General features: G+C 38.3%; 2 protein-coding genes across 2 annotated transcripts in view; one reads left to right on the top strand and one right to left on the bottom strand.

The window, feature by feature from the left end:
• The first annotated feature begins 3,789 nt into the window (after window positions 1-3,789).
• Window positions 3,790-6,625, top strand: LOC120366551 (uncharacterized). Its single transcript, XM_074391554.1, is given in 4 exon segments — window positions 3,790-4,063; window positions 4,066-4,354; window positions 4,356-4,759; window positions 4,917-6,625. Coding segments are annotated over 4 exon segments (2,553 nt in total). The 5' UTR covers window positions 3,790-3,912.
• RP2 (RP2 activator of ARL3 GTPase) overlaps window positions 6,559-11,562 on the bottom strand; it is a 49,192-nt gene continuing 44,188 nt past the window's right edge. Inside the window, exon 5 of the mRNA XM_010350157.2 lies at window positions 6,559-11,279. Coding sequence (XP_010348459.1) covers window positions 11,196-11,279 — 84 coding nt within the window. The 3' untranslated portion in view covers window positions 6,559-11,195. The remainder of the gene's footprint in view (window positions 11,280-11,562) is intronic.

Below are 11,562 nucleotides of genomic sequence, written 5' to 3'. Positions count from 1 at the left end.
TTGCCTATTTGTGGCCGGGTGTATAGCTTCACAGCTGAACTACTTTAAAAGAACACCATATAGAAGTCTGTCTTTATTTGCAGCGATATATTCCAAGACCCTCCATGGATGCTAGAAACGATGGAGAGTATCAGACCCTATATAAACTATGATTTTTCCTATATATACATACATATGTACATATAACATTTAATTTATAAATTAAGCACAGTAAGAGATTAACAATAATAAAACAGAACAATTATAACATACTGTAATAAAAGTTATGTGAAGGTGGTGTCTCTCAAAATATCTTATTGTACTGTACTCACAGTCTTTTGGGACTGTTGGTTGACCACGGGTAACTGAAACCACAGAAAGTGAAACTGCAGATAAGTGGGAAGACCTACTGTGTACTCACTTTGCTCAGCACAATAATGCTTACTATTTATAAAGTAACTTTCATTTTCAAGGCACCTTACAAACATCAGTTAATTACTTGCCACACAATTCGCAAGTTAATTTTCATTAGTCCAATTAGGAGTGGACCAGATAAAACTGAAAGAGTGAACGTGGGCCCCTGAGGGAGGATTCAAGCCAGGGTGAGAACGGTGAGGCTGTGTATGATGCATCCTCACAGTTTTTATAGATGAGAAACAGCCCTCACCAGGAAAGCACTAAAACATTAGAAAAGGAAGAAATTGCCATTTCTGAACATCTTGCTGGAGCTTGCCAGTAAGAACCAAAATATATAAGGAAAGAGGTGAAGTATTATAAAGGCTTATTACCCCACCCCATCTACCAAAAAAGAAGTGAACAGTGAATGACTTCATTTTCACCAGAAAGATTTCTATTACTAAAATTCAAACGAAGTTTTGCTTTCTTCATGTTGTAGTTTTAAAGGATAAAATATTTTCTAGAATGAATTTTGGAGTGATAATACTCTAATTAGAATGCCTTCTCTTCCTATAGAGAACAGTTAAGTATGGCTGGGTGCAGTGGCTCATCCCTGTAATCCCAGCACTTTGGGAGGCCAAGGTAGGCAGATCACTTGAGGTGAAGTGTTCGAGACCAACCTGGCCAACATGGTGAAACCCTGTCTCTACTAAAAATACAAAAATTAGCTGGGTTAGCCAGGCATGGTGGCATGCACTTGTAATCCCAGCTACACGGGAGGCCGAGCCAGGACAATCGCTTGAACTGAGGATGCAGTGAGCCGAGACTGCATCACAGCATTCCATAGCGAAACTCTGTCTCCAAAACAACAAGTTAAGTATGTCCCTTTCAAATGAGAGAAAAATTTTAGACATCAAGAATTATCCAATAATTTGGCTGGGTGCAGTGGCTCACACCTGTAATCCCGGCACTTTGGGAGGCTGAGGTGGGCAGATCACCTGAGGTCAGGAGTTTGAGACCAGCCTGGCCAACATGGTGAAACCCCATCTCTACTAAAAATACAAAAAATTAGCCAGGCATAGTGGCAGGTGCCTGTAATCCTAGCTACTTGGGAAGCTGAGGCAAGAGAATTGCTTTAACCTGGGAGGCGGAGGTTGCAGTGAGCCAAGATCACATGATTGCACTCCAGCTTGGGTGACAAGAGTGAAACTCCATCTCAGGAAAAAAAAAAAAAAATTATCCAATAATCTAGGCTGTCACTACTTAAAAAAAATTATCCAATAAAAATTAATTTTTGTTATTGTCTTGTGCATTTGTTTTTTCTCAATGCTCCAAATGCTGCAAATGTACATGCAGAACCTTTACAAAAATAAATGTTATTTAAAAAACGAATCAATCTGCAGTTGTTTCAGTCCTTCTGATTTATGGTCTAGGAGAGGGAAAAGTTGGGTACAAAAGACTGGAAAATTTGTAATTTTAAAATAAGGTCCATTTGTATAAAACTGAAAGTATATCACTATTTTTTTTTAACCTGGAAGAGAAAGATACCTAATCTTAGTAAGTATCCATTCATAATAAAATTCAAAATAAAATTCCTTTTAGCAAAGGAATCATTATATTGGAAATTCCTTAGATTAAAATAGGTTTTCTACTTCCTTTGCATTTCTCTAGCATCTTAAACACACACACACACACACACACACAGCTCATTTCTCATTAACATAAGATGTAGATTACAGCATTTTACATTTAATATTTAAAAAATTACATCAAGTTTTAGCACATGTACGAGTAAATGCATGTTACAGAGTGCTCTTAGTGGTAAGTCATTTTATCAGTCCATTTCAGGTTGCTATAAAAGAATGTCTGAGACTGGGTAATTTACAAAGAAAAGAGGTTCTGGGCTGGGTGTGGTGGTTCACACCTGTAATCCCAGCACTTTGGGAGGCCACAGCAGATGGATCACTGGAGGTCAGGAGTTCGAGACCAGCCTGGCCAACATGGTTAAACCCGTCTCTATCAAAAATTAAAAAACTAGCTGCGTGTGGTGGTATGTGACTGTATGTAATGCCGGCTACTTAGGAGGTTGAGGCAGAAGAATCATTTGAACCTGGGAGGTGGAGGTTGCAGTGAGCTGAGGTCATGCCACTGCACTCCACCCTGGGCGACACAGCGAGACTCTGGTCTCAAAAAAAAAAAAAAAAAAAAAGAGGTTCTGTAGGCTCTCTTAAAGAAAAGAGGTTCTGCAGGCTGAGAAGTTCAAGGGCATGGCTCTGGCTTCTGGTGAGGGCTTTTGCGCTACATCATAACACTGTGGAAAAGGTTAATGGGGAAGTAGACATTAGCAAAGAGAGGGAAACCCTGAGGGCTTTATAACACTGCTTTATAACAACTCACTCTCACGGGAGTTAATCCAGTCTCTCTAGAGACAGGACCAAGCCATTCAGGAGGGATTGGGCTGCATAATTCAAACACCTCCCACTAGGCCCCAACTCCCACCACTGCCACACTAGGGATCAAATTTCAACATGAGCTTTGGTGGGGACAAACGGACCATATGCAAACCACTGCAGCCATTTTCATTTTAACAACATTTATTATAAATCACATTTTATAAACACTAAATTACATACAAAAGCTAGACATAAATATACAGAAGCAAAACAAAAACAGCAGTACTATTAATACAAGAGAAATAAGCTAATATAATGTTTAAACACTATAACAATTACCAATTTTTCACTGCTAGTAATTTTTCATAAATTCAAAAGCTATTCAGAAATGAAATGTAATACATTCTGATTACTATCTAAGTTTGGAATTATGGAAACAACCACCATAGCATTACTTATTTTTTAAAATCGTTTCAAACATTCGGAAGCCAAATTACTGTCCTAAAAGACAAATTAAATGGTAAAACATCTTATCTAACTGAAGAATACAAAATTTTAAGCTTTGTTAACAGATACTAAGTTTAGTGGAAAATTTTAAATTAACATCTCCCTTATATGTTATATTCCTGAGCTGTTGCTCAAATATCATAAAGAACTCAGTTTATAGCTTTGCATAACATTGCATTTTATTTTTGAAAAACAAAAAGTATTATTTTAAATGTGAATAATAGTGTTCAATAATATAATTATAACAGGATGCTGTCCCTTTAATTTAGCTTAACTAAAGGAAAAACTAATGTCCTCTGACCACTATTTGCAAAGATCATTTGAAAATTGTGATCAAAATTATATTAAACCTGTCACCAACTTTTATTTGCACCTTATAAAATCACTGATTTTGTAATTTTGAATGCCCTTATAAAAGAATTGAAATGATGCAGTGCTAATGGTTAGCACAAGGCCAGGCACAGGGTGAGTGCTCAATATTACTGATTAGCCTTTGTCTCTTGCTGCAGCCGGAGCTCCAGATCTGTCTTCTCTGCTCTGTGTCCCCTGCTCCTAGAGGCCCAGCCTTGCAGCCCTGTGACCTGCAGGTATTGGGAGATCCACAGCTAAGACGCTGGGAGCCCCTGGAAGCCTAGAAATGGGACCATTGGAATTTATGGATGTGTCCATAGAATTCTCTCCAGAGGAGTGGCATTGCCTGGACGCTGCACAGTGGAATCTGTATAGGGATGTGAAGTTGGAGAACTACAGAAACCTGGTCTTCCTTGATATTGCTTTTTCTAAGCCAGACGGAGAAAACCTTTGACTGTGAAGAGACATGAGATGATTGCCACACCCCCAGGTATGTCTTCTCATTTTGCCCAAGACCTTTTGCCAGAGCACAGCATGAAAGATTCTTTCCAAAAAATGATACTGAGCAGATATGAAAAATATGGATATGACACTTTAGGGTTAAAAAACATCTGTGAAAGTGTAGATGAGTGTCATGTGCACAAAGCAGGTTATAATGGAATTAACCAAAGTTTGACAATAACCCACAGGAAAATATTTCAATGTGATAAATATATGAAAGTATTTTATGTTTTCAAATTCCAACAGACATAAGACAAGACATATTGCAAAAAAAATTTTCAAATATATAGAATGTGGCAAAGCTATTAACCTGTCCTTAACTCTTACTACACATAAGAAAATTGATACTGGAGAGAAACCCTACAAATGCGAAGAAGGTGGCAAAGCCTTCAACTGGTCCTCACACCTTAGTATACATAAGAAAATTCATACAGGAGAGAGACCCTACAGATGTGAAGAATGTGGCAAAGCCTTTAAGCAGTCCTCAACCCTTTCTACACATAAGATAGATAGTACAGGAGAGAAACCCTATAAATGTGAAGAATGTGGCAAACGCTTTGTACACTCCTCAGCCCTTTCTACAAATAAGAGAACTCATACAGGAGAGAAACCCTATAAATGTGAAGAATGTGGCAAACGCTTTGCATGCTCCTCACACCTTTCTAGACATAAGAGAGTTCATACAGGAGGAAACCCTATAAAGGTGAAGAAAGTGGCAAACGCTTTGCACACTCCTCACACCTTTCTAGACATAAGAGAGTTCATACAGGAGAGAAACCCTATGTGAAGAATGTGGCAAACGCTTTGCACGCTCCTCACACCTTTCTAGACATAAGAGAGTTCATACAGGAGAGAAACCCAATAAATGTGAAGAATGTGGCAAACGCTTTCCACACTCCTCACACCTTTCTAGACATAAGAGAATTCATGCAGGAGAGAAACCCTATAAATGTGAAGAATGTGGCAAAGCGTTTAAGCAGTTCTCAAACCTTTCTAGACATAAGAGAATTCATGCAGGAGAGAAACCCTATAAATGTGAAGAATGTGTCAAACGCTTTGCACGCTCCTCACACCTTTCTAGACATAAGAGAGTTCATACAGGAGAGAAACCCTATAAATGTGAAGAATGTGGCAAAGCCTTTAAGCAGTTTTCAAACCTTTCTAGACATAAGAGAATTCATGCAGGAGAGAAACCCTATAAATGTGAAGAATGTGGCAAACGCTTTGCACGCTCCTCACACCTTTCTAGACATAAGAGAGTTCATACAGGAGAGAAACCCTATAAATGTGAAGAATGTGGCAAACGCTTTGCACACTCCTCACACCTTTCTAGACATAAGAGAGTTCATACAGGAGAGAAACCCAATAAATGTGAAGAATGTGGCAAACGCTTTCCACACTCCTCACACCTTTGTAGACATAAGAGAATTCATGCAGGAGAGAAACCCTATAAATGTGAAGAATGTGGCAAAGCCTTTAAGCAGTTCTCAAACGTTTCTAGACATAAGAGAATTCATGCAGGAGAGAAACCCTATAAAGGTGAAGAATGTGGCAAACGCTTTCCACACTCCTTACACCTTTCTAGACATAAGAGAATTCATGCAGGAGAGAAACCCTATAAATGTGAAGAATGTGGCAAACGCTTTCCACACTCCTCACACCTTTCTAGACATAAGAGAATTCATACCGGAGAGAAACCCTATAAATGTGAAGAATGTGGCAAACGCTTTGCACGCTCCTCACACCTTTCTAGACATAAGAGAATTCATGCAGGAGAGAAACCCTATAAATGTGAAGAATGTGGCAAACGCTTTGCACGCTCCTCACACCTTTCTAGACATAAGAGAATTCATACCGGAGAGAAACCCTATAAATGTGAAGAATGTGGCAAACGCTTTGCACGCTCCTCACACCTTTCTAGACATAAGAGAGTTCATACAGGAGAGAAACCCTATAAAGGTGAAGAATGTGGCAAACGCTTTCCACACTCCTCACACCTTTCTAGACATAAGAGAATTCATGCAGGAGAGAAACCCTATAAATGTGAAGAATGTGGCAAACGCTTTGCACGCTCCTCACACCTTTCTAGACGTAAGAGAATTCATACCGGAGAGAAACCCTATAAATGTGAAGAATGTGGCAAACGCTTCACACGCTCCTCACACCTTTCTAGACATAAGAGAATTCATGCAGGAGAGAAACCCTATAAATGTGAAGAATGTGGCAAAGCATTTAAGCAGTTCTCAAACCTTTCTAGACATAAGAGAATTCATGCAGGAGAGAAACCTTATAAATGTGAAGAATGTGGCAAATGCTTTGCACATTCCTTAACCCTTTCTACACATAAGATAATTCATACTGGAGAAAAACCCTACAAATGTGAAGAATGTGGCAAAGCCTTTAAACAGTCCTATAACCTTACTATACATAACAAATTTCATCCTGGAGAAAAGCCCTACAGATGTAAAATATGTGGAAAAGATAGCCTCACACCTTAGTAGACATAAGAAAATTCATACTGGAGAGAAACCCTACAGATGTGAAGAATGTGGCAAAGCTTTTACCCGACCTGCAACCCTCACTACACATAAGAAAATTCACACTGGAGAGAAACCATAAAGATGAGAAGAATGTGGGAAAAACTTTCCCTTGTTCTCTAGCCTCAGTAGACATAAGGTAATTCATACTGGAGAGTAACCCTATGAATATACTGAATGTAGGAAAGCCTGTAACCAGCTCTCAACTCTTCCTACATCTGAGAAGTTATGTGGAACACAAAACCTACAAATATAAAGAATGTGATAAAATTTTCAAGAAAGTTCTCAGCCTTTATCACACATAATTTATGCTGGATGGAAGGCCTATAAGTGTGAAGAATGTGGCCAACCCTATAACAAGTTCTCTTTTTCCTTTTTGAGAGAGAGTTTTCACTCTCATCATCCAGCACGAAGTGCAATGGCAAAATTTCTGCTTGCTGCCACCTCTGCCTTCTGGGTTGAAGCTGTTCTCTTGCCTCAGCCTCTCTAGTACCTAGGATTACAGGTGCCGACAACCACGCCCTGCTAATTTGTATATTTTTAGTACAGATGGGGTTTTGCCATGTTTTCCAGATGAGTCTCAAACTTCTGACCTCGGGTGATCCACCTACCTCGGCCTCCTGAAGTGCTAGGATTACAGGTGTGGCCTACCACACCTAGCCACAAGTTCTCAATTCTTAAGAGACATGGCATGTTGGGATTCACTCAGGGTGGTGGCAGAGATATTAAGTGAGAATATTAGAAATAGTTATAGCCACAAACTTCCTTGGAAGACAGAGAGGTTCGCATAAGTTTCAGAAAGTTCCTGCCAAAGGCAACCAAAATCCTTTTTACATTTAGTTATAAGAAAAGCAAACAGCTAGGGAATGCAAGGTAGTTTATCTGTATAGTTTGTTTACTCAATTAACCTTTGATCAGCCTCTTGAGTAGCTGGGAACACAGGCGCGTGCCAGCACGCCCGGGCCGCCACACCTGGCTACTTTGTGTGTGTGTGTGTGTGTATTTTTAGTAGAGACTGGGTTTCACCATATTGGCCAGGATGGTCTCTATCTCTTGATCTTGTGATCTGCACACATTGGCCTCCCAAAGTGCTGGGATTACAGGTGTGAGCCACCACACCCTGCCTTTATTGAATTTATTAATGTAAAATTTTATGGTGTATGTTTTAGATGCTCCCCAGAAACTGCCTGTGAGAGCACAGGCAACTTTGTATACAGAAATAACATTCTTGAGCACAATAAAAGCTCTCTTCAAACAAACAAAAATAATAATCATAATAATTATTATTTTTAAATATGAGGTTTCATCTTGTTGGCCAGGCTGGTCTTGAACTCCTGAGCTCAGGTGATCCACCCACCTTGGCCTCTGAAACTGCTAGGATTACAGGCATGAGCCACCATGCCCAACCTTATTTTTAACACTTATTTTAATAAAAATTTAAGAAAAAAAAATTACTGATTAAAGTGAAAATCTTTTAATGTATTATTTCTGCACCTTAACATGCAATTCAATGTAGTAGTTATTAATTAACCCAAAAGTATCCAAAAACATTTTAAACATGGAAATACATTTTTAGTAACAATCATAGGAATGTTTACAAGTGGTTATTTTCAGTCTTAGTTTTATCAAAATAGAATTAAATTTCAGATTCCTTTTAAAAATAGGCCTATGAGGGAAAGGATTCCCTGTTTAATAAATGGTGCTGGGAAAACTGGCTAGCCATGTGCAGAAAGCGGAAACTGGACCCCTTCCTGACATCTTACACTAAAATTAACTCCAGATGGATTAAAGACTTAAACATAAGACCTAACACCATAAAAACCCTAGAAGAAAATCTAGGCAAAACCATTCAGGACATAGGCATAGGCAAGGACTTCATGACTAAAACACCAAAAGCATTGGCAACAAAAGCCAAGATAGACAAATGGGACCTAATTAAACTCCAGAGCTTCTGTACAGCAAGAGAAACAGTCATCAGAGTGAATTGGCAACCAACAGAATGGGAAAAAATTTTTGCAATCTACGCATCTGACAAAGGGCTAATATCCAGAATCCACAAAGAACTAAAACAGATTTACAAGAAAAAAACAAGCCCATTCAAAAGTGGGCAAAGGAAATGAACAGACACTTTACAAAAGAAGACATATATGAGGACCACAAACATATGAAAAAATGCTCATCATCACTGATCATTAGAGAAATGCAAATCAAAACTACATTGAGATGCCATTTCATGCCAGTCAGAATGGCGATCATTAAAAACTCTGGAGACAACAGATGCTGGAGAGGATGTGGAGAAATAGGAACACTTTTACACTGTTGGTGGGAGTGTACATTAGTTCAACCATTGTGGAAGACAGTGTGGCGATTCCTCAAGGACCTAGAAATAGAAATTCCATTTGACCCAGCAATCCCATTACTGGGTATATATCCAAAGGATTATAAATCGTTCTACTATAAGGACACATGCACACGAGTGTTCATTGCAGCACTGTTTACAATAGCAAAGACTTAGAACCAACCCAAATGCTCATCGATGATAGATTGGACAGGGAAAATGTGGCACATACACACCATGGAATACTATGCAGCCATAAAAAACGATGAGTTCGTGTCCTTTGTAGGGACATGGATGAACCTGGAAACATCATTCTCAGCAAACTGACACAAGAACAGAAAAATCAAACACCGCATGTTCTCACTCATAGGCGGGTGTTGAACAATGAGAACACATGGACACAGGGAGGGGAGCATCAAACACTGGGGTCTGTCAGGGGGAAACAGGGGAGGGCCAGCAGGGGGTGGGGAGTTGGGGAGAGATGGCATGGGGAGAAATGCCAGATATAGGTGATGGGGAGGAAGGCAGCAAATCACACTGCCATGTGTGTAGCTATGCAACAATCTTGCATGTTCTTCACATGTACCCCAAAACCTAAAATGCAATAAAAAAAATAGGCCTATGAAAGCTGATTTCCTAATAGCTCCTATATGTGATGTGGATGGCAGATTCAGTGCCTTCTCATAAGATCAACCTATCAACATCTCTTGAACCAATTACTTTAGATTACAACATACCACTTAAAACAGAGTTTCCCCTGAAGACTGAATCCGTGCAGCTGAGGATTGGGTCCAAGAATGTGAATTTTTAAACAAGTAGCTCTCTTCTGCTTCCTCGTAAATTATCACGATCAGGTAGATTTGGGAAATAATGCTTTAAAGTAACCAAAATAAGTTTATACTTGAACATTACTTGATATGAATGGCGTATCTAATAAAAAATCAAATGTATCAAGCTTTTGATTTTTTTTTTTTTTTTTTTTGAGATGGAGTCTCGCTCTGTCACCTAGGCTGGAGTGCAATGGCACGACCTCAGCTCACTGCAACCTCCGCTTCCTGGCCTCCCAGGTTTAAGCAATTCTCCTGCCTCAGCCTCCCAAGTAACTAGGATTACAGGTTTATGTCACCACATCCAGCTAATTTTTTTTTTTTTTTTTTTTTGTATTTTAGTAGAGACGGGATTTGACCATGTAGCACAGGCTGGTCTCCAACTCCTGGCTCAGGCAACCTACCCGTCTCAGCCTCCCACAGTGCTAGGATTACAGGTGTGAGCCACTATGCCTAGCCTGTATCAAGCTTTTTAATAATCTGCATAGCTTATCATCATGCCTATTTCTTACCTAAAAGTCACAAGGTTTTGTTCTAGTTCTCTTGATAGCCCACAAGAGCTAATAAGTTATCACCTTTTTGAAAACTGCTGGTGATTGGGCTTCTATAATTTTAGTATTGCATACACCTTTTCGTACGAGGAAGCAGAAGAGTCATATAGCAGTTGTATTAAAAAAACTATAAACAATGTGGAATTTATTCAAATAATCACACTGTTTACAAAGTAGTTTTTAAATAGCTATACCAACATCTGTTAGTAGAGTTGCTTGCAAAGCTGGTTATCAAGTGCTTATTTCTTTAAAAAATTCAATTTACAAAGTATTATGTCAACTCCACGTACAAAATCTCATTTGCCATATAACGCAGTGAAGAAGCATTTATATAACTGTCATATGTATACATAAAAAATGTGCATAGGTTCATTCCAATTGATCAACTAGTAACAAATCCCTCTAAATTGAAAAACGTAAAATAAGCAATGAAATGCAGTCTCAAAAAAAATATCATGGAGCACTGAGGAAAGTTTAAATTATTAGAGATTTGAAAGGACATTTAAGTAGGATTAAAACAATAAACTATTAGCTACCTCTACTTTCTAATAAGAATATCATATGCAGAGAAACAAAATTGCAAGCTTATTAAAGTGGGTTAAATAGCTTTTAAGCTGATTAAAACTACTTAATTTAAAATGAATTATTTTTGAACCTCAAGTAAATGATGTAATATTCAACAATTTATTAAAAAATAAACTTCAACAGTTTTAGCATTAGTAAAAACCATTGCTAATACACAAAAGTATATTATCAAATTCTATATTCACAAGTTGGGAAAGGCTTAATACCAAGTCCTGGTTCCACATTGCACTTCATATTCCCATCTGTATATCAGCGAAGTTGTAGAAGCTGTCCACATCTCCAGATGCCGTCTCTTTGCTTTCTGATACAAACATCTATTTTAAACAGAAAATAAAAATAAAAAGTAAGTACCAAGTACTTCAGAATGCCAAAGCCCATGTTCTCCACAGAACAAAGTCCCAAGCTAATTATTCAGAAGAAGTTCAAGCACATCATTTATAATGACAATATTTAATCTGTAGATTTTCTTTAGAATTCATGTAATACAGTTTGAATAGCTATAATGTAAATTAAGCTCTTTTGGAAGCACTTATATAATTAAAGTCTCTGCTTTCATAATACGCGAGTTGTATTTTATTATATCTGGACTTTTACAAC

This window comes from Saimiri boliviensis, chromosome X (assembly GCF_048565385.1).
Source record: "Saimiri boliviensis isolate mSaiBol1 chromosome X, mSaiBol1.pri, whole genome shotgun sequence".
Lineage (NCBI taxonomy): Eukaryota > Metazoa > Chordata > Mammalia > Primates > Cebidae > Saimiri > Saimiri boliviensis.
This window is presented reverse-complemented; position numbering and strand designations above follow the sequence as displayed.